The sequence below is a fragment of the Peromyscus maniculatus genome, chromosome 5, assembly GCF_049852395.1.
Source record: "Peromyscus maniculatus bairdii isolate BWxNUB_F1_BW_parent chromosome 5, HU_Pman_BW_mat_3.1, whole genome shotgun sequence".
In the NCBI taxonomy this organism is placed as follows: Eukaryota; Metazoa; Chordata; class Mammalia; order Rodentia; family Cricetidae; genus Peromyscus; species Peromyscus maniculatus.
The window spans coordinates 76,982,043-77,009,455 of record NC_134856.1 but is presented as its reverse complement, the minus strand read 5'-3'; the positions used below and the strand labels follow the sequence as shown (position 1 = coordinate 77,009,455).

Below are 27,413 nucleotides of genomic sequence, written 5' to 3'. Positions count from 1 at the left end.
TATGATAACCATTGACAATATCTGTACACATCCTTAAAAAAATAGAACAGAAACACCCATGTCAACTATGATCCTCATTTCTGTAACTGGTCCCATGGATTTAGCTGGTGTTTACAACCACCTTCCTCTACTACCCATTGTGTGTTTCTTCCACCTTCTGTAAGCACCTCAGCATGTCTTGGCTCTTTTCCTGGAGGAGTGGCCCATACCTTCATTCCTCATGGGTCTGTGCCCTTTGTCACCCTGCCTGGATTAGGCTGTCATAGTTTCCCATTGATTTTTAATCACTGGACATGGTATCACCAAGAGATGCCCTAAACTATCTCCTGCACTTGAGATATAATTTTTCTTACCACATGGTGAGAAGAAATCCAATTTCTCCATGGTAATCTGGATCAAACACCCCTCTTAACACTGGTATTCTTTCCTTAGCCTGTTGATTTAAGGGCATTAGAAGCTCAAAGTAACCAGGGGGAAGTCTGAACTTCCAGTTCAATGGAATGTTTGTTGTGGCTCCTGGGAGGAGTGCTCCTCTCTCTGGAACCCAAATCTAAGGCAACAGGACATAAGAGTTCTGGAAACAGGAAACAAAAATTTTCCTAGTGGGCCATTAGGAGTGATAGTGAGTGGAACTATTCCCTTTCCCACTCCTTGGTTCCTGGATCCATGGACCCTGGCTGTGGGAGAAATCATACCATACATTGGATGCTGATTCAACACACATACTGCTTCTGAAGAACCCTGTCCCGGGCCTCCGGGCTGCTGCCACCTAATTGGCACTGTAACTGTGTCTTCAAAAGGCCATTCCATCTTTCTATCAGGCCAGCTGCTTCAGGATGGTGGAAAACATTGTATGACCAGAAGATTCCATGATCCTGGACTCAGCATTGCATTTCTCTGTGTGTCAAATGATCAAAGCTTCCTTGATCAGAAGCAATACTTTGTGGAATACCACGATGGTGGATAAGGCTTTCCATAAGCCCACCGATGGTGGTTTTCATGGAAGCATTACATGAATGAAAGGCAAATCCATAACCAGAATAAGTTTCTCTTCTAGTAAGGACAAAATGTTATCCTTTCCATGGATGAAGTGGTTCAATATAGTCAACCTGCTACCAGGTCACTGGCTGGTCACCCCTGGTGCAGTGCCATATTTGGGGCTCAGTGTTGGTCTCTGTTGTTGGCAGATGTGGCACTCAGCAGCAGCTGCAGCCTTGGTGAGTGGAAGCCCATGTTGTTGAGCCTATGCATAACCTCCATCTCTGCCACCATGGCCAACTTTGTTCATGAACCCATTTGGTAATGACAGGAATGGCTGGGCAAAGAGGCTGATTGTCCACAGTACATCCTATCTACTTGATTATTGAACTCCTCCTCGGCTGAAGTCACCTTTGGATGAGCATTTTTTTGTGGAATATAAGTATGTTCACATCCTCCACCGATTTGGAATGATCTACCCACATACTTCTTCACCAGATGATTTTCTTACCAAATTTTGAATCATGCTCTTTCCAAGTCCTTTACCATGCAGCCAACCCATTGGCTACAGGTCATGAATCAGTGAACAATTGCACGTCTGTCCACTTCTCCTTCCAAGCAAACTGTATGACCATGTGTACTGCCAGAAGTTCTACCCAATGTGAAGATTTCTCTTCACCAGTGTCTTTCAGTGTTGTCCCCAGAAAAGGGTTGTAATGCTGCAGCTGTCCAGTTGTGAGTGGTGCCTGCATAACATGCAGAACCATTAGTAAATCAGGCCCTAGTCTTTTCCTCAGTCAGCAAATCATAGGGAACACCCCATGACACTAAATGTGCTTACCTGACATCAGATAGCATTTGTAATGGGAGTAGAAACCAGAGGCATTTAGGTAACTTCTTCATGTAACTTTTTTGTGCCTTTAGGACCTGCTCAGGCCCAGTCATGTATATACCACTTACATTTAGTAATAGATTGCTGCTGTGCATATCCTACTTTATAACTTGGTGGGTCAGATAACACCCAGCTCATGACAGGAAGCTCAGGCTGCATGGTAACTTGGTGGCCCATTGTGAGAGGTTTAGTTCCCACTGAGGCCATATAGTAGGCAAACAGCTGTCTCTCAAAGCAAGAATAAATCTGTCTGCAGATTATGATAAAGCCTTGCTCCAAATCCCAAAGCTGGATTGAGGTAGATCAATTCCCATCTTCCTGAGGTACCAGCACATTGATTTCCATAGTGGCTGTACAAGTTTGCAGTCCCACCAACAATGATGAGTGTTCCCTTTACTCCACATCTTGGCTAGCATGAGCTGCTTTTGGATTGATCTTAGCCATTCTGACAGGTGTAAGATGAAATCTCAAAGTGGTTTTGGCTTGCACTTCCCTGATGACTAAGGGTGTTGAACATTTCTTTCAGTGTTTTTTGGCCATTTGAGTATCTTCTATTGAGAATTCTGTTTAGATTTATACCCAATTTTTAAATTGGGTTATTTGTTTTCTTGATATCTAATGGTTTGAGTTCTTTACATACTTAGATATATATTATATGTATTAGCTAATATATATATATATATATATATATATATATATATATATATATATTAGCCCTCTATCAAATGTGTAGTTGGTAAAATATTTTTCCATTCTGTAGGTTGTCACTTTGTCCAAGTGACACTGTCTTTTCCTGTACAGAAGCATTTCATTTTGATGAGGGCCCATCTATTACTTGTTGATCTTGGTGCCCGTGTTAATGGTGTTCTGTTTAGAAAGTCTTTTCCTGTGCAGTGTGTTCAAGGCTATTCCCGACTTTCACTTCTGTTAGGTTCAGTGTGTCCAGTTTTACACCAAGGTTTGATTGATTTGGAGTTGAGTTTTGTGCAAGGTCATAAGTATGAGTCTGTTTGGGTTCTTCTACATTCGGTCCTCCAGTTTGGCCAGCGTCATTTGTTGAAGATGCTGTCTTTTTCCCATTCTGTATTTCTGGCTTCTTTATCAAAAATCGGGTGTCTATGGGGATGTGAGTTTATGTCTGGGTCCTCAAATTTGATTTTGTTAATTGACATATTTGTTTTTGTGCCAATATCATGCTATTTTTTATTACTATTGCTTTATAGTACTACTTGAAATCTGATATGGTGATACCTTTCATAGTTCTTTTATTATTTAGGATTGTTTCAGCTATCCTGGGATTTTTGTGTTTCCATATGACACTGAAAAACCATCCTTTTAAGATCTGTGAAGAATTTTGTTGGAATTTTGATAGGGATTACACTGAATCTGTAGATTGCTTTTGGTAGAATGGTCATTTGTACTGTGTTAATCCTATTGATCTATAATAAATTATTCAATTTCTCAAAGTTTTTATTATACAAGTCTTTCATTTGCCTGGTTAGAGTTACCCTAAGATATTTTATATTATTTGAGGTTATTATGAAAAGTGTTGTTTTCCTGATTTCTTTCTCAGTCTGTTTGTCATTTGTATTTAGGAGGGCTGTGAATTTTTGTGAGTTAATTTTGTATCCAGCTACTTGGCTGTAAGTGTTTATTAGCTGTAGGAATTTTCCAGTGGAATTTTTAGGGTCACTAATATGTGTACTATCATATCATCTGCAAGTAAAAATACTTTGACTTCTTCATTTCCAATTTGTATAGCCTTGATCTCCTTCAATTGTCATATTGCTCTAGCTAAGACTTTAATTACTATATTCAATAGGTATGGAGAAAAAGTGGGCAACATTTTCTTGTGGCTGGTTTTAGTGGAATTGCTTTGAATTTCTCTCCATTTAAGTTGATGTTGGTTATGGGCTTTCTGTAAACTACCTTTATAATTTGAGGTATGTCCCTTGTATCCTTAATCTTTTATCATGAAGGGGTGTTGGATTTTGTCAAAGACCTTTTCTCTATCTAATGAGATTACCATGTGGTTTTTTTTCTTTTAGTTTGTTTATATGGTAGCTTACATTTATTGATTTACATATGTTGAACCATCTGTGTATCTCTGGGTTGAAGCCTACTTGATCATGGTGGATGATTCTTTTGATGTGTTCTTGGACTCAATTTGCAAATATTATATTGAGAATATTCACATTTATGTTCATAAGAGAAATTAATCTGTAATTTTTTCTTTGTTGGGTCTTTAAGTGGTTTTATTATCAGGGTAACAGTGTCCTCATAAAGTAAGTTTTCATGCCAAAAATTGGCAATGTTACTTCTGTTTCTATTTTGTGAAATAATTTGAGGAGTATTGGCATTAACACTTCTTTGGAAGTCTGGTAAAATTCTTCACTGAAACCCTCTTGGATTGGCTTTTTTTGGAGGGGGTGGGAGACTTGTAATTACTACTTCTATATCACTAGGGATTATAGGTCTGTTTAAATTGCTTGTCTGATCTTGATTTAACTTTAGTAAGGGATAAGTATTGAGAAAATTTCCTTTAGATTTTCCAATTTTTTTGGAGTACAGGTTTTCAGAGTATGTCCTTGTGATTCTCTGGATTTCTTTGATGTCTGTTGTTTTGTCCCCCTTTTCATTTCTAATTTTGTTAATTTGTGTGTTTTCTCCCCTCCTTTTTGTTAATTTGGATAAAGTTTCACTAATCTTATTAATTTTCTTCAGCAACCTGTTGGAAGGCTTTTCTGGTCAGAGGTTGCAATTTATCATGGCCTGGCAGCTTTCCCCAAAGCTTGGCAACATGAGGACTCCCTCTCCACCATAGAGACTTCCTGCTCCCTGCCTGCCCTTACCTAGAGACTGTCTCTGGGACCCAGGACTGACCTTATCTGAAAGCCTCCTCTAAGCCTGGATGCCTGGTTTATCTCTAGTGTGACCCTTGGCACAGTTTCCTGCTAGAAGCCTTTCCCCTACTGCACATATGGTAACTAAGACTTGTACTAGGAGCTTTGTATAGGACCCAACTGCCACATACAAAGCCTTATGATAGGAATGTGCCACTTAATGCAAATTAGGGTTTGTCCCCAGATTCCCCAATCCTACATACATCCCATACTCTGAAATAAAGCTGAGCTGATTCACCAAAGTCTTCTCCCAGAGGGCTGTCGCCATTGTACCCACAGCCTTCTGAACCCTGTTCTCTGCTTCTGCTTCCTCCTTCATTCATGGACCAGTGCACCAACAATCCCAAGGAAGAAGTAAAATCCCAGAACCAACTGTTGGTTTCATTGATTTTGTATTGTTCTCTTTGTTTTTATGTTATTGATTTTATCCCTGAGTTTAATTATTTCTTGCCCTCTACTCCTTTTGGGTGTGATTTCTTCTTTTTTGTTCTAGAGATTTCAGGTAGGCTTTTAGATGACCAGTATTAAATCTCTAATACTAGTATTAGATCTCTCTACTTTTCTTATGTAAGCACTCAGTGCTATGAACTTGCCTCTTAAAACTATCTTCATTGTGTGCCGTAAGTTAGGGAATGTTGTATATTCATTTCATTCAATTCTAGAAAGTCTTTAATTTCTTTCTTGACTAACTTTTTATGTAGTAGAGAGTTGTTCAGCTTTCATGAGTTTGTAAGCGTTCTGTTGCTTTTGTTGTTGTTGATATGAAGCTTTAATCCATGGTGCTCTGATAGGATGCAGGGTATTATTTCAGTTTTCTTGCATCTATTGAGATTTGATTTGTGCCTGATGGTCAGTTTTGGAGAAAGTTTCCTGAGATGCTGAGAAGAAAATATATTCCTTTGTGTTTGGGTGGATGTGTTTGGTTTTTCATGTTTGGTTTCTGACATCAGTTAGCTCCAGCATTTCTCTATTTAGTTTTTGTCTGGATGACCTGTCTATTGGCAAGAGTGAGTACTGAAGTCTCCCACTATCAGTGTGTAAAGATCAACATGAGATTTAAGCTGTAGTAGTGTTTATGACCTTGGGTTCCCTTGTGTTTGGTGCATACATGTTAAGAATTGTCATGTCCTCTTGGTGGATTTTTTCCTTTCTTGAGTATATAGTGTCATTTTCTATCTCTTCTGATGAGTGTTGGTGTAAAGTGTATTTTTTTCAGATATTAAAATGGCTGCATCAGCTTGCTTTATAGGTACGTTTACTTGGAATAGTTTTTCCATCCTGTGGTGATTTCTATCCTTAGTGTTAAGGTATGTTTCTTGGTTGCAGCAGAAGGATGGATTCTGTTTAGCATCCATTCTGATAATCTGTGTGCTTAAAAAAAAAACAACTGGGGAATTATGATCATTGATGTTGAGAGAGATTGGCAAGGTTTAGCATTTTTTGATTACTGCTGTTTTGATGTTCTCTCTCTCTCTCTCTCTCTCTCTCTCTCTCTGTGTGTGTGTGTGTGTGTGTGTGTGAGAGAGAGAGAGAGAGAGAGAGAGAGAGAGAGAGAGAGAGAGAGAGAGAGAGAGAGAGAGAGAGAGAGATTTCCTCTCTTTTGATTTGCTGGTCTGGGATTACTTATTTCTTGTGTTTTCTTGGGTGTGGTTAACATCTTTAATTTGGGGTTTTCCTTCTGTCCCCTTCTATAGGACTGGATTTGTAGATATTTATTGCCTAAATTTGGTTTATTGTAAAATGTCTTATTTTTTCCACTTATTATGGTTGAAAGTTTTGCTGGGTATAGTAGTCTGGACTGACATCTGTGATCTCCTGGAGTTTTCAGCACATCTGTCCAGGCCCTTCTGGCTTTTTGATTCTCCACTGAAAAGTCAGGTATTAGTGTAATAGGTCTGCCTTTATATGTTACTTGGTCTTTTTTCATTGCAGCTTTTAATATTCTTTCTTTATTCTGTATGTTTAGTGTTATGATCATTTTGTGCCAAGGGAATTTTCTTCACCCTCATCTATTTTGTGTTCTGTATGTTTCTTGTACCTTGATAGCATCTCTTCTTTAGGTTAGGACCATTTTCTGGGCCTTTGACCTGGGTTTCTTGTCCTTCCTCTATTTCTATTAGTCTTAGATTTGGTCTTTTCATAGTGTCCCATATTTTCTGGATGTTTTGTGCCAGGATTATTTTGGATTTAACTTTTTTTGGTCAAGATATCCATTTCTTCTATCATATCTTCAATGCCCTGAGATTCTTTTTTCTAATCTCTTGCATTCTTTTGGTGATGCTTGTCTCTGAGGTTCCTGTTTGGGTTTCTAGATTTTCATTTCCATGTTTCCTTCAGTTTGGGTTTTGTTTGTTGATTCGATTTCCACTTTCAGATCTTAAAATGTTTTATTCACTTCCTTTCACTGTTTGTGCTTTCATAGATTTCTTTAATGTATTTATTAATTTCCTCTTAAAGGACCTCTATCATAGTTATAAAAGCTTTATTAAAGTCTTTGTCTTGTGCTTCAGTTATGTTGCAGTTTTCCGGGTCTACTATGGTAGGGTTACTGGACTCTAGTGGAGACATTCTGTTCTGGTTGTTATTGATTGTGTTTTTATACTGGTATCTAGACATCTGGGTTTGGAAGATTGTAATTCTAGGTGCTGATATCTGCTTTTGTCTTTGTCAGGTGAGTGTTTTGTTCCTTCGTTTCTGTTGCCCTCTCTGGTTCTTAGGTTGTGGTGGCTATGTGGTACCTGTTAAGAAATTCCTCTGGGATATAATAGGTGCAGCTGTTGTTGGATTCTGGTAAAATGTGTGTTAGGAGGTAACACTTAGGGATGGGTATGGGCTAGGATAGGGAGCTGAGGGGATCCACAGGAGAGAGAAAAACAGGGTGTTCCACCAAGATCTGCTTAGTCCCCTGGCAATGAGGGTAGAGAGTAAGTGAGGAGAGGCCACAGTCTGCTAAGGAGCTGAAGAAAGCCTGAGGGATTTGAAATGGAGGAGAGGAGAGAAAGTAAAGACTTGAAGCATGCCTGCCTGCTTCTCTGGTAGGTTTGGCTGGTGGGTTTCCAGGAAAGGCTGCTGGAGTGGGGGCTGGAATAACAGAAGGAGTGGGGCGGAAGATTGAGGAAAAGATCTGAGTTATCAGCTGGAGATAGAGACAGAGAAGGAAGGGGGCAGCACATGGTTTGCCACAGAGATGGGGGTAAAACTAAGAGGCATTGGATGTGGAGGAGAGGATGGAGCAGTGAAGAGCTGCAGTTAGGTCACCAGCTTCCCTGGCCAGAGTGGGGCCTGGGATAAAGTGGTAACTAGAGCAAAGAAAGGTTGGAGGAGAAGATCTGTGTGTTTAACTGGAGATGGGGGGCAGGGAAGGAGGTGAGGGTGCAGCAGGAGGTCTGTTACAGAGATGGGGGGGGGGCAAGTGGGGTTGAATTTGAAGGAGAGGAGGAAGAGTGAAGATCTGAAGTTAGCTTCCCTGCTTCCCTGGCGGGAGTATCCTGTGGGTTGCCAGGTAGTGCCTGCTGGAGTTGGGAGGCTGGGTAAGGTAATGAGTAGGAGAGAGAAATTTGGACTGGAAGATCTGTGTGATCCACTGGAGATGGGGACAGAGGGGAAGTGAGGCCACAGCAAGTGTTCTGCCACAAAGCTGGGGATAAGTCTGGGAGTTGGATTTGCAGGACTGGAGGGAGAGGTGAAGTTCTGTTGTTAGCCTACCTGCTTCCCTGGCCTGAGTCTTCTTTCATTTTTTTTTAAGGTTCTTGGTTTACATAAGCAGGAAGCCTCAGAACTTGGACATTTCCATGATAGCCAGAGTCCTATTTGGAAGCTGTTAGGATTGCTTGGAGGCATCCACGGATTTTTCATAATAGAAAAATGTTTTATCCTTCTTGTACCACCAAATACCAAGGTATATGTCTCCTTTATCCTTTGCTTTAAGGTTTTATTATATTTATATTGATTTCAGAAATACTTCTTTAAACGTAAAAGTAACCAGTATGTTGTAGTGCATGCCTTTCATCCCAGGAATTTTAGAGGCTGACAAGAGGTTCACAATTTCAAGGCCAGCCTGAGCTACGGAGCAATACTCTTTCTTAAAATTATAAATAAATAAATAAATAAATAAATAAATAAATAAATAAATAGGGAGACTAGGGATGTAGTTCAACTTACAGTGCTTGCCTAGCATGCACAAGGCTCTGAGGGTTTGAGCCTCAGCACTATATGAACTGGGCGTGATAGTACAAGACTATAACACCAACACTTGGAGGGTGGAGGATGGAGGATCAGTTCAAGGTCATTCTCAGCAATATAGAGAGTTCAAGGCTAGCCCAGGCTATCTCTAACTAACTAAATTAATTCACTATCTAATTAATTTAAAGATTAAAAAACTAAAACACTGGGAATCAGTTTGGTGGTAGAGTGCTTGCTTTGCATGTGCAAGGACCAGGGATTGATCCCCAGTCCTGAGAAAAAATTAGTGACATTTCCATGAATTCATCTATGTAAGGGAAGACGTAGCAGTTTCAATAACCTACAGATCATCTGACTAACATGTTCTTCTTAAACTATAGTTATTAATGTTTTTTAAAAGCCTGTTACTGGGCAGTTGCTGAAATCTTTGGTTTTACCCTCATGGTTGTTTAAAAAGTTGATCATTTCAGATTTGAGAAGTGTGAGGGCCTAATGTCCACAAAGCAATCCTCTGACCGCCACACAAGTGCTGTGTCTCATGTGTGTGAGACACATTTAGCAATATTAATAATAATGACAACATATGTTTAAGGTCCATGTTATTGTACACAATAAAAGGAATACAGATGTTCAAATGTTCACAAATGTTTAATTGAATAATAATGTACTTGGGGAGACATTATATACAATTTGATAATAATTTTTGTACCTATATCAGAAAGAATTAAAATTCAATTTTTCTGCAATCGTAATTTTTAGTAAATAAAACAATAATATTAAACTACTTCCATTTCAACCTCTTTCAGTCACAGCTAGACTTTCTGAAGTCACATTGTTAATATATTCTGAGTATGTGCAATGTTTTTCCAAGGTGAGATATTTTAATAAATACTTATCACTACGAGATTTTCCAGGTAGTTTTTTCATGTGTCTTCTCCAGAACTTTGATAAGCTAAATGATAGAGCATGGAACTGAAAAAATCTACATATGTGTGCTTCTGGCCTCTGGCTAATTTTGCACTGTCCCCATCCTACAGGACCTGCCATTGGTAAATGGACACGTGGGACATGCCCACCACCTTGCACTCAACCCTGAATTAGATGACCGGTCAGGTGGAGGCAAGTCTGTTTCGACCATCCAACTGGTAGGTCACAGGTCTGAAGTGGTCTATAGTTTCAGCTGCCTTTTCTGTGTGCTTGCATGCATAGAGGAAGCTCAGCGGGGTAAATGAGCAGGACCTCCTCCCCATTTGCCTGCTCTTGACCATTAGGAACACGGTTTGGAAAACTTTGCCAAGCACCTGAAAGCTATTTTTCTTTTATTTTCCTTCCTTCCTTCCTTCCTTCCTTCCTTCCTTCCTTCCTTCCTTCCTTCCTTCCTTCCTTCCTTCCTTTCCTTCCTTCCTTCCTTTCTTTCCTTCCTTCCTCCTTCCTTCCTTTCTTTTGCACAAAGCACACTATCCACAGATAACGTGTTAACTCACCACTGTCTGAATTGTGTAACACCCACGGATCGGGTTGACACAATAATTTTCATCATTTTAGTTACTTGTTTTCACAAGCCAGTTGACCTTTGGGTTTTCCATTTTGTATAATTCTAAGTCATTTCTTGGTTAATGAAAATAAATGTTGGGCAAGGGATTTGCTAGTTTGTCTAGGAAGAGAATGTTCCTTTTATAATCTAAAAGAGAACCTATTTTGTCTAGTGATGTGTGCCATAGTAAGTACTATTGATGCGGATGGATTTCTCACAACAAAATTTTCCATATTAATTTTAAAAATAAAATTCAAATCAAGTTCAAAAATAATCTTATTCTATTTCTTAAACAAAAACATATAGGGACAGGGGAAATGGGAAATAGCATACACCTGTAAACTTGTGAGCATGACTTTTGTATGGAGGTCAAAATTTAAGGAGAAGCTTTAAGAGAAAAGATGCTAGATACACATGTAATATACACACAGCATGAGAAAGGAGCCAGAGATTGCAGATCTAATGTTAACTCTGAGATGGGGACATAAAAGAGTTCCCTTAAAAATGATTTTAGTTCTCTCTGCATATATGTAATAATTGTGTAGTTTGATCTATTTGTGGGACTCCTGGTAATTGGAGCAGGGCTGTCCCGGGTGCTTTGACTGGCTCTTGGGAATCTATTCCTCATGCTGGATTGCCTTGCCCACACTGAACACAGGGAGAGGTGCTTGGTCTTACACAGTTTGATAGGCTGTGCTTTGCTGATGCACAGGGGAGGCCTGCTCCTTTCTTAGTAGTGGACTGGGAGGTCAGAGGGGAAGAATGAGGAGAGAGTGGGCAGAGAGGAGGGAGGGAGACTGGGTCAGGATGTAAACTAAATAAACTAACTAAATAAAATTATTTTAAAGCTGATCATCGTGGTGTACACACTTAATCCCAGCACTGGAGAGACAGAAGCAGGCAGATCTCCTTGAGTTCAAGGCTAGCCTGGTCTACATAGTGATTTCCTAGCTACCTGCATAGTGAGATCTTGCCTCAGAAAAGCATAATAATAATGATGGTGATGATAATAATTAGTTAATGAAATAGAAATTATTTTAATGTTTTAGTATATTTATTGTTTAGGTACATTAAAATGTGGTGTGACAGAGGATAACCTAAGGCTAGGATTAGTTTGAAAAATCATATTCCTGTTATCTTTATTATTGGGATTGAAATGAGGGGTCTGGAGCTCCAACATCTCTGAAAGCAAATCTCTGAAGATGACTTAATGAGCTTTGAACTGTCTGGACACTCCTTACCCTAACATAGTCACAATTCATTTTTCATTTAAGCAGAGTATTGAAAGAAAAATTGAGTTAATATCAGATTGATTTGATTTTCTTCCTTTTTTGGGGAAAGTGTAAGTAGAAGAAGGAAACTTTATTATTTCTCCTCATGTATAATGTCTTGGAGGCTTGCCTCTAAATTCCATTATACTGTGAGATGATATATAGATTTCAGGTAAAGTGGATGACGTAAATATTTGAGTTTATGTCTTTTAGTAGAACCATAGAGCTTATGATCATAAGTACATGTCTGGATAAGGTATAATTAGCATACTGGCTTTTTTTTCTATGCTCACTCATTTCAGGCAAGGAGATCTACTGTGCCCTATAACCCCTCCCCTTTCTTAGCCCTCTGTAGCTGGAATCTTAAAAAGTTCTTATTAATAAGATCAAACCTGGAGCCAGGTATTGGGGTGAACGCTGGAAGATCAGAGAAGCAGAACAAGCCACAGCCACCTTGCCTCACCAATTCCTCAGCTGATCCCGTTTCCTCAGACTAGAAGCCTCTCAGTCCTCATCCAAAATGAATCTCAGCTGAACTGTGCTGCTCAAAGCCTAAAAGCTGAACCAGCCAAATGCTTCTTGTTTTTGGTCTTCACGCCTTATATATCTTTCTGCTTTCTGCCATCACTCCCTGGGATTAAAGGTTCACTTCCTGGGATTAAAGGCTTGTGAGTCACCATGCCTAGCTGTTTCCATTGTGGCCTTGAACTCAGAGATCCAGGCAGATCTCTGCCTCTGGAATGCTAGGATTAAAAGCGTGTGTGCCACTATTTTCTGGCCTCTATATCTAGTGGCTGTTCTGTTCTCTGACCCCAGATAAGTTTATTAGGGTGCACAATATTTTGGGTGACACAATACCACCACAGCCCTCCTTCTCCCCAAATAGTCCATCTTTTGAACAGCTGCTGTTACCTGTGAACTTCAGCTTTACTTTTATGTAACAATGACAATGATACCTCAAGTTTTTGTCTTATGTTAAATTGTTGTCAGTTTCCACAACTTTGGCTGAAAGAATTATATGCATTCACTTTTTAAAGGAAATATTTAGTAGTGGATAAAATGTATCCTTGGTGATATTCCATTTATACAGCTAAGGGAAAGTCATAATCCACACTGGGATGAGACTTTTTGGTGATGTGACTGTTGTGGGTCACTCATGCTCCTCCAAGTATCCCCTCATTCAAGTCCCTAGAAGTAAGCCAACAAGCTCAGCTGTGGTGGAATGGTTATTTTAAAAGTATCCTCTTTATAATTTAGAGTAAGAATCTTAAGTATAGACAGAGAATAAAGATCACAAATTGAGCTACATACAGTCCAATTTCTGAAATTAGAATCTTAACTTGTGCCCATGGCCATTTCAGAATCTCACAAAGTTGAAAGCTTTGAATAATCTAGTTGTCTTTTGTGTCTATTGTTTGACATTGTATATGGGCAAAATTCTCTCACTGCCTGACAAAGCAATAAGAGAGCATTGTGCTAAAGAGAATGAGTAAGACTTTGGGTTTACTTGGGTTTTTCTTCTCTAGCCAGAGTGTTCTATCCACTTATGGACTGAGAGATAAATACAATGACAGCCTTCAGGAGACATGTCAAATCAGGTCAAGGACCATTTTCTAAACTTTTGTCTTTAGTAAAGGCTTATGTAACTTAAAAGGTTTGAGTGAACAACAGGTTAGCTCAGAAGCATCAGTCCTCTGTGGAGGATGCAGTTTCTCCCTGCACATGGGTAGTACAAAGTTTATGTTCTCCTCATAGACCTTGCTCTACTTTGTATGTTGTATATGTAAGATGGCAGTTCTAATATGGATCTGGAGTAGTAAAATGTTTTTTAAATGTCAATGTAACTCTTTAGATGTTTCATGTTTCAACCTCATGTGACAGTTACTCACCCTTCATTAATTATATTTTAATTTAACATAGAAAGGCCCAGAAGATTCACAGACAGCTGAGCTACCCATTGGCGATGTGTTAACCTCCAACAGAAAATGTGAGTCCCAATTTTACGTAGTTAAAATTTAAATATAAAAACTGACACAGAAAATGATTATATCTGTTTTTAAACAAAATATGTCAAACCTAACAAGATTGCATAGTGGGTCTCTATTTCATGATGAAAAGGTTTGCAATAAGATCACCAGTAAGCACCCATTCTTGTCTGCCTCCTAAGAACACCACATACCAATATTAACTTCATTCCATTATTTACAATTGATTTCTTCAATTATTTAATGCCACTTTCTGAAATCTTCCATTAGGGTATATGCATATGTATTTTCTAGGGTTCTTTTAAAATCAAACTTCTATAGTAATTCACTATTACTTTTTTTTTTCAAGATAGGGTTTCTTTGTAGCTTTGGAGCCTGTCCTAGAACTTGCTCTGTAGACCACGGTGGCCTCGAACTCATATAGGTCCACCTGTCTCTGCCTCCAGAGTGCTGGGATTAAAGGCGTGTGCTACCATGGCCCGGCTAATTCACTGTTACTTATGGAGGCAGAATTACATTCTTATTTTCTCTAAGGAGCTGTCTCATTTGTCGCACTGTCTCTGGAACAGCCACATCCCAGTCAGTGGTTTTCACTTACGTCTTATTCTAAGACTCATTTATTTGTCTGATGGTTAACTATCAATATTTATTCCTGTGATTTCCTCAATTAATTTGTTTCTTTTGTGGGGAGGAAGATTTTTATTTGAGACAGGGTCTCACCCTCTAGCCAGACTGGACTGGAACTCATTATGTAGGCCAGCTGACCAGTCACTCATGGCAACCCTCTTGTCTCAGCCTCCTAAGAGCTGGGCACACAGTCGTGAACCATCATGCTTGGTTTGTTTCTCTTATTTCTGAATTTAACGTATGTACTTTCTACCTCCATTCTTCTTTGCTTATGTTCTGGATAAGCCTTTGAAGTTTTGTTTGTATTTGGTGTGATTCTCACCAGTTGCTCTTACACCTGCCCTTTTCCTATTTATGTTACTTTTTCTGTAACAAAAACTTCATGATGTTTGAATACTAGTCAGTCATAACTAGCTACTCCAATTCTACCATAGTAAATTAGGTGATCGAGTATAAAAAGTTATCATGGAATGAAAACTTCTTTTTTAACTTCTTATATTCAAGGTCCTGGGGTAAACACTTGGGATGGATGATCTCACTCAATTCTCCCATAGCACGATGAAGTAAGAGTAAGCACCGTTAAGTTATACAAATGAAGAAGCCAGTTGTTGGATAAGTTACACAGCTAGTGAGCCCTAGCATCCAGGAACAAAGGCAATGGCATTACATCAAAATTTCCTTGTGCTCATCCATGCATACATAGATGGATTCTCTCAATTTTTTTATTCATTCAAGATATATTTTGGGGAGTTGAGGCAGTAGCTCAGCGGTAAAGCATTTGCCTAGCATGTATATGACCCTGGATTTGATCACCAGCATGGACAAAATAGTCTGAAGATGTGCTATGCTGAGGCTTTGTGTATGTTCTGGAGAAGAGAAGAAGCATATCTTCATTGTCTGTAGTTTGCCACGTAGCTTGGAATGTAAATACTAATAAGAATAAACACATATTACTACCATAGATGTTATTATGACAATGCTTGCTTTGTTTTAGCTTTACTAAGTCTTGTAATTTACTAATTTGTTTAAAATATTTAATTTCATATTCTGTACCATTCTCCTTCCAGGACACTGTTTAATTCTTTTATAAATATCTTTAAAAAATGTTTTATGCATGTGAATATTTTGTCTGCCTGTATGTCTGTACTCTTTACAAGTGCAGTGCCCTTGGTGGTCAGAGGAGGGTGTTAGAGCCCCTAGAACTGGAGTTAAAGATGGTTATGAGCCACCATGTAGGTGCCGGGAATCAAACTTGGGTCCTCTGGAAGAGTGCCTAGTGTTCCTAACTACTGAGTCATCTCTACAGCTCAAGGATATTATTTAATCCTTGTATAATTTTTAGTCCCAGCATGAATTTGGAATATTTGGCACAGAGAGGGTCTATGTCAGGCTTTGTTGTTTTTACTTTTGAAATAAAGGAAAGGGGGTGGGGATATGTCAAGTCAAATTAGGAGCAGAGTGTGGAAACCACACCAAGGAGCAGCAGCCATTTCATGGCAATCATCTTCCCACTGCTGGGATCATGCTTGGCATACAGAATGGACAGTGAGTAAATCCAAATTAGAACACTCAGCTGCCGTTTGCCAGGAAAACACCAAGTTAGCTTTGACTATGTGGTCACTTCTTTTGTGTTGCCTCGTTGGTAGGACTCAACTTGTATTTCAGAAGAAAGGATGTGAAAATCCTCTCCACGGTCTGATTTAAATAAGCAAAACCCTAAATCGGATTAGTTCTAGCCCATGCTTCATGGCAGAGGATCTCAGATAGTTTAGACATGCGTGACTCTGAAGACTGCCAGGTGCATGAACAAACGTGAAATATTATATTTTGGTGTCAAGTATATTAAATTGTCAGCAAATGCTTATCTCTCATTAAATGCATAAAAGATCATGCTGAATATGCATAGATGTGTGGTGTGTTGTTTGTGGTTTACATGCAATTGTGTGCATTTGACTTGTGTCTTCTTACATTTCCATATTGTGACATTTAGAAGCCTGTAACTAGAGATAAAGTAATAGACAATGAAAATAGGCTATCTAGTTTCCTAGAAAGGGCTAGATTGCTGAAAATCTTGCAGTTGAATGTGTTCTATCAGTATCAAAACTACATGTAGGCATAAGGAAAACACAGTTTTATTTGCAGGCAGCTCTGCTATAATATATCACTTTAAATTAAATTATTTTGTAAAAAGAAACTTTGTTCTTGAAAACTGGCAGGAACAGCTAAGTGATATGATAGTGTCATTAGAGGCTGAGAACTTTCAGGCAATGTTGGAGTGAACCTCCTGAATTCAAAAATTTGGTATTTGTCCTGTGTATTTATGATGACTTCCTGAACTTTCTCCAGTTTAAACAAAGGATTAAATAAGTTAGTAAGCCCTGAAAAAGGTATAGGTTTGTTCTATACTTTTGTTTTCCAAACTGGAGATTAAATCTAACCCCTCACACAGGCCAGACAAGAGCTCTACCACTGAACTATAGACCCTAACACATTAATTCAATTCTTAGTATTTACAAACAAGTATGAGCTTTAGAAGTCAATTTCACAGACCATCTTTGTAAGATAGTCAATGCAGCTATCTCTTGCTTGAAAATATAAACTATGTCCATCACTTAATTCAGTATACAGTGTGTCAAATCACAGTCTTACTACAAAATACAACAAACAGTACCTCTCATTCTTAATCCATGAATGCCAATGACTGAGAAACTGCCCTCTTCCTATTTCTGCTAAGTACAATTATCCAGAAAATATATTCAGTTCTAGTAGTGGCAACAGCTGCTACATACACCTCTTTCACAGCATATTTGAAGCTGAATAATGAAGTTTTAAATGTCTATTCTTATTAACTGAAATAACCCAGGTAGCTTACTGTCAGAACAAGTGTTATTCTCAAAGAACTTTTTGTTAGTTGCTCAAGTTCGTAATTGGTTTGCATTATGCAATTGTTTTTTTAAAATAGAAATTATTTTTATTAAAATGCATTATTAAAACCCATTTTGATCATCTTTTCATCAACTACTAAGCAGATAGCAAGCACAATATAATGTAATTCTATGTAAATGAAAACATCTCTTTATTTTGTTCAGTATCTAACTGGTCTGGTACTGAAAGCTATTTTGCAGATAGACAAGTACAGAGAGTAATTGTTACAAAGATAATTTGGGAGCTGGATGAGTTGATTGTGATTCTGTTGTGGACACAGTTGGGGAGCAAAGAAGGCAGTTTAGGAGAGTCATTTACCCCAGTCAGATCAGGCAACACAATGATCTCATGATGACAGAAAGTATACCGAGCAGACTGGTACAGGAGCATCAGGATCAGAGCAAGAGCTCTGGATGGTCAGCATCACGCCAGTGGTACCCCAGTGGGAGAGTTGACTCAATCTACTACCATTGCTGTGAGCCAATTTCATTGCAAATTTCTATACATAGATGATTTATAGATGATAGAAATTTCTTTTCCAGTGTCTGGAACCTGAATGGCCAAAGTCAAGGTGAAGTAAGGGCCCCCTTTATGGTTCAGGGATGGTGTCTTCTCACTGTGCCCTCACATGGCAAGCTGGGTAAGGCAGTAGCCCCATCTTATCACCTAGCAACTTCCCTAAGGCTCTACTTCCTCATAGCATCACATCAGAAAGTCAAGTTTCAACATATGAATAATGTGAGAGTCATCAGCATCCTGCACACATCAGGGTTCTTAAGTTATCTTAGACTGCCTTGCAAAGAGCATGGAAGAAAAGGTATTGATAATGTTTTAGGGTTTGTACCACTGCTTTGGATTTTATCTTTGGCATATGTATTAGTTACTTTTCTATTGATGTGACAAAACACCGTGACTGAGGCAACTTCTAAAAGAAGGCGTTTAGTTGTACTTATGGCTTCAGAGGGTTAGAGTCCATGATGGTGGAAGAAAACCATGATGGCAGGAATAGCAGAGAGCTCATATCTCACACAACAAGTAGAAGGTAGAGAGGGCACCCAGAATGAAACGGAACCTGTCCCTGGAGATGCCTCCTTCAGTTGGGTAGCATCTTCCAACCCTTACCAAGCAGCTGCACCAATGTGGGACCAAACATCAAACATATGATGTACAGTGCCCATTCTCATTCAAATCACTTAGCTTAATAAAATGAAAAGGCCAAATGTCAGCACATCATTTATTTTATAATTGGTCAAAGCAGTTAAAACACCATGGCCATTTCAAGTTTACTGAGTACCACATTTCATTTCCAGTTCTGGCTTTTTTTTTTAAAGCAGAGTATAGTAGAGCTGATTAATGAAGTGCAATGTAAGAATGTCAGAATGCATGGGAAAGGTGCTTGGATGGGAAGGAACTCGAATCTGTAGAGCTTTGTTAATACTTCTCACTCCTTCATTTGGTTCTTTAGGCAAAACTATCAGCTTATTGGCAATCATGATACTGGTTGGGGATAGCCTGCACAATTTTGCAGATGGCCTAGTAATAGGGACAGCCTTCTCATCTTCACTGGAGTCAGGAGTGACCACAACGATTGCTATTTTGTGTCATGAAATTCCACATGAAATGGGTAAGTGTTCCTGCCTCTTGAGGGTGTCCTATACATCCCCAGCAATAGTTTGCTTGGATTCTTCTCTAGACTTTAAAACATGGTTACATTGTTTTTCAATTTTTAATTTATTTAAACCATAGCAGAGCAAAGCAAAACAAAATAAAAACCAACCAACTAAACAAACAAAGACATTGTACCTCAAGATAAAGCTCAAGGGGGCTCCTTTTCTTCTTTCCAAGGGTCAGGAATCATGCCCCAGGAATTCCAGCTAATTCGGTACAGAAGAGAGTCATTCAGAGAAGTCTTACTCTAAAGAACTTTGGCATAAATGATAAAGTCTGCATGTTAAATATAGTAAACAAGTTAAGAGAGAAACCATTGTGCCAGAAAATGGGCCTGTGAGATAAAACAACATTTAAGTTAAAATAGAAGCATGAATCAACCTGATTAATACAGAATAATTAAGGCTAAGCATAAAACTGAAGCAACATGTATAAGGTACCAGATATCTAGGAGACACTTTTACTGTATAAACTTTGTAACCTTGTATACCAAATCTGCTTCCTAGGAACCAAGACTGACTAAAATAAGGATTGCTGAAGCAGGCCTAGAATTAGTGAAGGGGTTGCTGCCTACACAGGTGTCCTAGAGAGAGGCCTCCAGCCAATTAGCTTTATTGTCAATTTGACACAGCCTAGAGTCACCTTAGAAGGGTCTGTACATTGAGGGATTTCCTAGATGAGATTGGTATCCTGTGAACAAGTCTGTGAGGGATTGTCTTCATTGTTCATTGATGGGCTAGGAGAACCTAGCCCATGGTGGGCAACACCATTCCCTGAGCAGGTGGTTTTAAGCTGTATAAGAAAGCCAGATAAGCATGAACTGGAGTGAGCCAGCAAGCAGCATCCCTCCAAGGTTTCTGCTTCAAGGTCTTGCTTGAGTTGCTGCCCTGACTTCCCTCAATGATGGACTGTGACATGGAAGTATAACACAAGACAAAGCCTTTCTTCCCCTAAGTTTTTAGAGTGTTTAATCAGAGCAAGAAAGAGGACATGCTCATGCTTATGCTTTCAATTTCAAGTTCATGTTGTCCCATGGGCCACCCTTGCCCTCTTGTGTTCAATCTCCATTCCCCAAAGTCTCATTACCAAGTTATTATTGACCCATGTTAGCCAAGGTCCTTTCTGAGCCCATTAAAATTTAACTGTTCTTGGAATCAAACCCTATGGCCATGTGTTAAGCTACTACACTAGTGGCTAGTGGTGTGGTACTTGACCCTCAACCTCAAATCATGGGGCAGTGTAGCAGTGTGTAGAAGGCCAGTATGGTGGTATCACAAGCTATTCTGGGATGAGTTATGCAATGGAATTAGGGAATGGAGTCCCATGTGTTATCTCTTTAATTTCAGCCTCTGTTTGGTGATGGAGACTGAGAAATAGACACTCTAGATTTGCAGGTAGAATGTTCATCATTTGGCACAAAGATATGGAAAGACAAGAAGGGATGATATTCTCTGGTCATTGTAGAAAACAGTTTTCTAAAGAAAGGTTTTGTTTCTCAAATCAACTTTTAAAGGATTTAAAAATCTCTGATTAAGCAGTTTTCCTCTTTCCCTACAACAGACCCCAAATAAATAAGTCATAAAAGCCTGTATTGCATCACAATTCTCCTGGCAAGGGTCTAGGCCAAAGCAACAACAGAAATGAACTGAGGAACATCAGCCCAGAGAGTGTCTTTAGGTTCCATTTTTCTGAGTTGAAAATGCTGCAGGGTATCAGAGATTGGAGAACGGACCACAGACCTCTCTGGATGGGCTGTATTGAGGAAAAGGATAGATCCATTTCCAGCCTCAACTCAACTGGGCAGTGAGCCCCAGAGATGTGGGTGGCTGTGCCTCACTAACTGATCATTCATCTTTGCTCTCCTAATCAGTTCCATTTGCTCAATTCAAAACATAAACTAGCAGGACGTGAATTTGTCAAAAGCATCTTTAAATAAATGATGGTCATTCCTGCCCCCCCCCCCCACTCCCGCCCAAACTCCAGGAGACTTCGCTGTGCTCTTAAGTTCGGGACTCTCCATCAGGACTGCCATCCTGATGAATTTTATAAGTGCCCTGACTGCCTACATAGGACTCTACATTGGTCTCTCAGTGTCCGCTGATCCACATGTCCAAGACTGGATCTTAACAGTGACTGCTGGAATGTTCTTATATTTATCCTTGGTGGAGATGGTAAGATTTATGAGTTTTCTCTTTTGTTTTGCTAACACCCAAAAACGTAAAAACCAACTGAAAGAAAGGAGGGAAAATCAATTAAAGGGGAGAGTGGTAGGAGTTGAGGAATGTAGATAGATAGAATAGAGATAAATACTCTGTGGAAGCCAAGAAGGTGGGTTGTAGGCAGAAGACACATCACTCAAGACGCAGAAAATGGTGACATTCTGACAGTGATCTGAGAGGAAAGTACCCTGTATCATAGTCCCTGACTGGGCAAAAGACCAGTGACCCGACTTTGTGTCTGTACAAAATGCCTTGACTTGCAGCTGAAAATGGAAAGTTCTCTCAAACAGCCCTTCTGCCTCTATAATGCACAACAGTTCTGCCTCTATAATGCACAGCAGTTCAACCAAAATTTGTCAGCAGATTTATAACTAACTGTTGGACTTAGTTAACCAACCATATGTTCTAAAAATATGATTTCATTTTTGAATATGGAAGGACTGTTATTCTCATGAAATAAGGAAGATTATGATAGCCATTTGCTGTCTGTAACTGCAACATATTTCCTAAAGACATCCTTGCTAATGATAATGAAACTTTGCTCACTAATTTTCATTCCCTATAATCTTGTTTTTAAAAATGGAACCTAGGAAAATTTGCCCACTCCTTCCCTCCCTGCTTCCTTCTTGGCTCCTTCTTTCCTTCCTTCCTTCTGTCCTCTTTTCCTTATTTCCTTCTTTGCTGTACAATTCTGCTCTCCATAAGATGGGCCATTTTTCCTTAAAGTCACCATCTGTTGGACTTGTTCACATTTTGAATATCTTTAGGGTGGGGCTGGTGAAGTGGCTGAGTTGGTAGAGTACGTGGCTAGCACGCACAGAGCCCCAAGTTCAGTCCCCAGCACTACCAAAGCACTATGGAGCTGCACACCTGTTACCCCAGCACTTAGGCGATAGAGGCAGATGACGTGAAGTGAATATTCATCCTTGGCTCTATAAGCCTAAGCTACAGGCCTTGTCTCAAAACTCAAACAAAAGTCTTTAGAGTAAAACCTTAATTATCAACCCTTCTTATGAGTTAGAAGGCAGCAAAGAAAAATGAAAAGAATGGCTAAGTCATCCTGAACAAAAGCAACTTCTGTTATTCCCTGTATCCTGGAGAAGATAAAGCAAAATAAACAGGCTTGAAGGTAATTTGTGGAGCACATCCTTAGGGATTGAGTAGGAAGGCTGCAGAATCCAGTTATTTACTGTCCAGGAAGTAAGTACAAAGAGTTGTTTCATAAGAAAAAAAATCAGGGAACATGAAGCAGAACTTCTACAACCAGATTACCAGAGCATCCTGAAGGCAGACTTCAGAGAGGTTCCCATGACAAGTGCCAGCATTTGAACCCTGTGCTTCTGAACCCTGGTACCTTTTCTTAATGACTGAGAATCAAGTGGACAAAATCAATACCAGGCATGCTCTATATTTACAAATGTTTTTTAAACATTATTTGCCATGCTAAGAAAACATTTTCATTTTGATAATGAAGCTAAAAGTGGATCAAATTCTACCGCTGACCTCTGTCTCCCAATCCAAGGCCAGTATCACTCCTGTGTTCCTCCTGAGATATGGAATCTGGATTTCTAACCTTTTGTAAGTTGGAAAACACACACCACTTCCCATCAAATGATGTGAGCTACCCATTGTTCAAACATCTGTCAGTCTTCACGTTCAATCCTGAGTCTCCTGCTTCAGCATTCTCTTTCATCCTTTATGGGTTGGTTGCAGGGTTCCCTTGAGGTTCATTTTGTGATTGGATCACTCTTCAAGGTATGATGGATGTATATGTGCAGAGTCAATCCCTCTCCTTTGCTGGGTTATATATACTTCCAAAATAGATCCGGAAGATTGTTTGTCTCATCTGTCATGTGGAAGCCCAAGCCAATGCTGTCATTTTCCTCTCGCTGTTCTTGCTGTGTATACCATAAGGGTAAGGGAGAAAGCAAGGTGGCCGATGGCTTAGGGGAGCCCAGCTAGCATAAATTTTGACCTTACTGCAACTTGCCATTGGCCAAAGAAAAGCCAGCATCCTGGCAAGAAGACAGGAAAGAAAATACTGTGAATTTCCTGGGGCTGCTTCTAAAATCCAGGTCGCTTGCTCTCACGGCCTTCAGAGTAAATTCTAAACAAATACAGATCTTTCACATAGCAGCGACTTTAACTGTTGCTGTACTCTGGGGCTGTGCCAAAGAAAACAGTCTGTCCATTTAAAAAGAGGAAAACATGGTTCAGAGACTGTGAAATAGCAAAGAAAATAAATGAAATGTAACTAGAGGGTTGAAGGATCGTCTTAGGGAAATGAGGTTTGCTAATCCTTTAGTGCACCAGGCACCTTCCAAGGAGAGTTAATGTGAGAAGATAAGCTACATGTTTGGCTTGTTTGTTTGTTTCAAAGAAATGGAACTCCTAAAGAGAAGGAACTGTGGGCAAAAAGGGGCCATTAGCAATGGGGTCAAGTTGGAAGGACATCTTCCCCAGGGAAAACTGCCAGCCTTCATTCTCCCAAGTGGGGTGGCCTAATCCAAATACATGGACTCCAAGTTGTGTTGAACCCTTTCTAAAAGACATGAAGAGTTACCACAGCTCTGTGCGGCCAGGGGAATCAACATTCTAGTATGAAAATCTGTGTCCCAACTGGGTTTTCCTCAAAGCGAGGACAAAGACACATGAGAACAATTCTTTTGGGAGGAGACCCAGGGCAAAGGGCAGGAGGAGGGAAGCAGGGAAGGAGACAGTTCAGCAGAGCAGGGCTTCTATTCAGTTGATGGCTACAGGTTCCATCACTCAGGACCTTCTGAGACTTAAAATATGCCTTTCCTGAGACAAGAAGGAATCTCTCTCTCTCTCTCTCTCTCTCTCTCTCTCTCTCTCTCTCTCTCTCTCTCTCTCTCTCTCTCTCTCTCTCTCTCTCTCTCCTCTCTCCCTTCCATCTCTCTCTGTGTGTGCATATGTATGTGTGTGTTAGGGGTCAGAGGTCAACCTCAGATGTTATTCCTCAGGAAGGGCCCATCTTGTTTTTGTGGCAGGGTCACTCACTGGGAGCTGAGGCCCAATGATTAGGCTAAGCTGGCTGGCTAGCAAGCCCCAGGGACCTACCTGTCTTTCCCTCCCCGTTCTGGGATTGTAAGTGCATGTCTCTCTACCTGACCTCTATGTGGTTGCTGGGGGCAACACTCAGACTTCTAGGCTTGGGCGGCAAGCACTTTACCAATGGTACTATCCCCTCAGCTTTGAAAGACGCTGTTATTTATGGGCTTTTCTCCCACTGTCCAAAGATATTCCTATAGGCCTTCTCTCTCCACACTTCTGTGCTTGATGGACAAAGATGTTTCTACAGGAACCCCAATGCCGTGACATCAAGAATCCCAAGAGAGAGGAAGGAATGAGCATAGGAATAGAGCAAGGAACTGTGCAAGACTGATCATGCTCTTCTGGACTCTTTGCTGCAGTGCTGGGAAGGGAGATGGGGCTGAGAGTATGAAGAGACCCAAGTAAAAGCCACTAACAATTTCCCCGTCAGAACTGCTCGTGCCCTCATTGGAATTTCAAGCTCCCTCTATCCCGAGGTTTCTTTCTGCCAGTACCAGCCACCCAAACAGTCCACAAAGACTTAACACAAAAATTGTCAGAAAATGTCCAAGGCTTTGCTGCTCTTGAGGTCCTGTTTGCTGCTTGTCTTCTAGTCCTCCAGAACACACTCTGATTTCTCCTTACTTCCAGATAGTATGGGGGCCAGCTGGGGGTCCCTTCCTGGGAGGCACAATCCAGGTGTCACTGAGTGGTCTGAGCCTTGGTCATTACCTTCATGTTTCCTCCAGTGGCCTGCTCACTCCTGCTAGACAGAGATGGCCAGTGCTCCAAGGAGTCTTCCTGTTCCTAGATAGATTTTTCACAGCAGAAGCCCCGGCTCCTTACAGTAGTCAGCGGTGAGTTCTCCCATCACCATAGCAACTTTCATTGTTGGTTGAGCTCTTTATGGATTCCCCAGATGTTCAAATTGTAGTCATAGCTTCCAGTTCATTGGGATCTGCTGCACTGTCTCCAGGCACAGTCTCTGGCCTGGTACTGACTACATTTATAGGAGCAGGAAGCACAACCCTGACAAATGGAAACACTAACAGCAACAGTGTTGAGGAGTTGAGAGTCTGTGATTTGTTGCTGTGGCTTCTGCTGTAATTTCTAGTGTTTCCTCCTTTATGCTCTGAATTATAGTTTTTTTCTTTATTTTCTTAGTTTATGAGGTAGAATGTAGTATCTACCATGGGTTTGAACTCTTTTCTAGCATTAGCATTTAAAGCTATGCATTTCTCCATGAGGCATCTCTTCTGACTCCCATATATTTTATACTTTCAGGGTGCTCCTTTTGAATTGTTTTTAAATTTCCCATGTATTTTGTTTTCTTTTTGATGCATAGACTATGTGGAAGTATATTGTCTAAGCAATATTTGGAATCTAAATGCCTTTCAGTTGCCAATTTAATTAAATGCATTTTTAGAGCAGGCATGTTTTTCTTATATTAGTGCAGAGGTGTGTTTTGAGACTTGTATATCACACAGTCCATTTTGGTGAGTGATATTTTAGTTGTGAGATACGGAGTCCTGTAAGCACCAGTTAAGTTGACTTGATTAGGCGTCTGGGTTCTATTTTCAAATTAATTCCTGATTTCTCCCACTGGTTTAATGCTCAATTATCAGTTTCTATTTGTAGGTTTGCCCACTTCTTCTCTTGGTTCTGTTGATGTTGTTTAGTGTGTCTGGGTTTCTGTCATTTGCTACACATAGATTTGGATATTTTCTTTCTCATTTTAGGCTCCTATGACAAACACCACAGTCTTGGTGGACTGAGCAACATAAATGTACCGATCACAGCTGTACAGCCTGGAAAGCCTAAGATCAAGTTTTTGGCCTGTTCGGGCCCCACTGAAACATTCTTCTTGGTTTTCCGACAGATGTCTTCTTGCTGTGTCCTCATGTGGGGATGCGACAATGAATGGAGATTTGAGAATTTCAATCTCTCATCTCTAGCAGTGGTGCTAATTCTACCATAATGGCCTCACACGAGTGACCTATCAATTTCTGATGTGGTCTGAATATGATGTGTGTGCCACAGGTTCACATATTAAATGCTTGATTCACAGCTGGTTGGATGATTTGAGAGGTACCAGTACCTTGAAGAGGTGAAGCTTGGCTCTAGGAAGTAGGTTACTAGAGGTGTGTCTTTCAAAGGTATATTTTCTATCCTCATCTCCTTTCTCTCCCTCACCCCCTCTATCTCATAGTCCTGTCCACCATGAATGAAAAATCTCCATATATTGCCCACTCCATGATATTCTGCCTCAACACGGGCCCAGAATCACAGGACCAGGTATCCATGGGATCAACCCTTTCAAACTGTGAGCTAGAACAGATCTTTCTATAAGTTGTCAGTGTCGGATATTTTAGCTGTAGAAAAGCAGATGACAGGCATCCTAGGACCCCATCTTCAAATACTTTTATAATAGGTAAATAGGTTAGGGTTTTAACCTGTAAGTTCTGGGAAGACCACACCTAATCCACTCCTCTCATGGCTGCTGTGTTTCTCTGGTGAACTGACACTTCCACCATCTCTACTATCTAGGAAAAAATTCTCATCTTGATGCCTGTTTTCCTTAACTACTGCTGAGGTGTTCTATCTTTATACCTTTCACACGTCTTTTGAGAATTAAGTGGTACAGTTCAGGTAGAATGTTTGAAAGGAGGACCTAGCAGAAGTGTTTGACATAACCAATCATCTTTGATTATTATCGATTTACCTTGCTTGTTCAAGTTCTCCAAATCATTAAAACAGTTGTCCTTTGACAATTTCATACATGCATATAATATGACAGTTTTGCATATGATATATGGAAGTGTTAACAAATATATATAATATATAGTCTCATACAAGTATATAATATATGACAATTTCACACATATTTAATTATATCAGTCAAAGTTCTCTAGAGGAACAGAACCTACAGAATAAAACTATATCCTATGTATTCAGAATTTATCTATCTATCTATCTATCTATCTATCTATCTATCTATCTATCATCTATCTACCTAGATATAAGATTTATTAGGATGGCTTTCAAGGGTGGTCAAGCTAGTCCAATAATGGCTGTCTACCAATGGGAATTCCAAGAATCCAGTAGTTGTTCAGTCCATGAGGCTGGTTGTCTCAGCTGATCTTCAGTAAATGCTGGAATCCCAAAGAAGCAGGCT

The 27,413-nt window shown here is 39.9% G+C and overlaps 1 protein-coding gene across 3 annotated transcripts in view; it reads left to right on the top strand.

Annotated features, from left to right (window-relative positions):
* The window catches only part of Slc39a12 (solute carrier family 39 member 12), a 94,474-nt gene that overhangs the window by 42,592 nt on the left and 24,469 nt on the right, over positions 1-27,413 (top strand). For 2 of the 3 annotated variants that reach the window (XM_076572695.1, XM_016008215.3), the window contains exons 8-12: positions 8,519-8,671; positions 9,993-10,100; positions 13,681-13,747; positions 18,763-18,921; positions 20,949-21,136. In XM_076572695.1, the coding sequence (XP_076428810.1) occupies positions 8,519-8,671; positions 9,993-10,100; positions 13,681-13,747; positions 18,763-18,921; positions 20,949-21,136 (675 nt within the window). The remainder of the gene's footprint in view (positions 1-8,518; positions 8,672-9,992; positions 10,101-13,680; positions 13,748-18,762; positions 18,922-20,948; positions 21,137-27,413) is intronic. The other variant, XM_042278079.2, reaches the window with a different exon arrangement.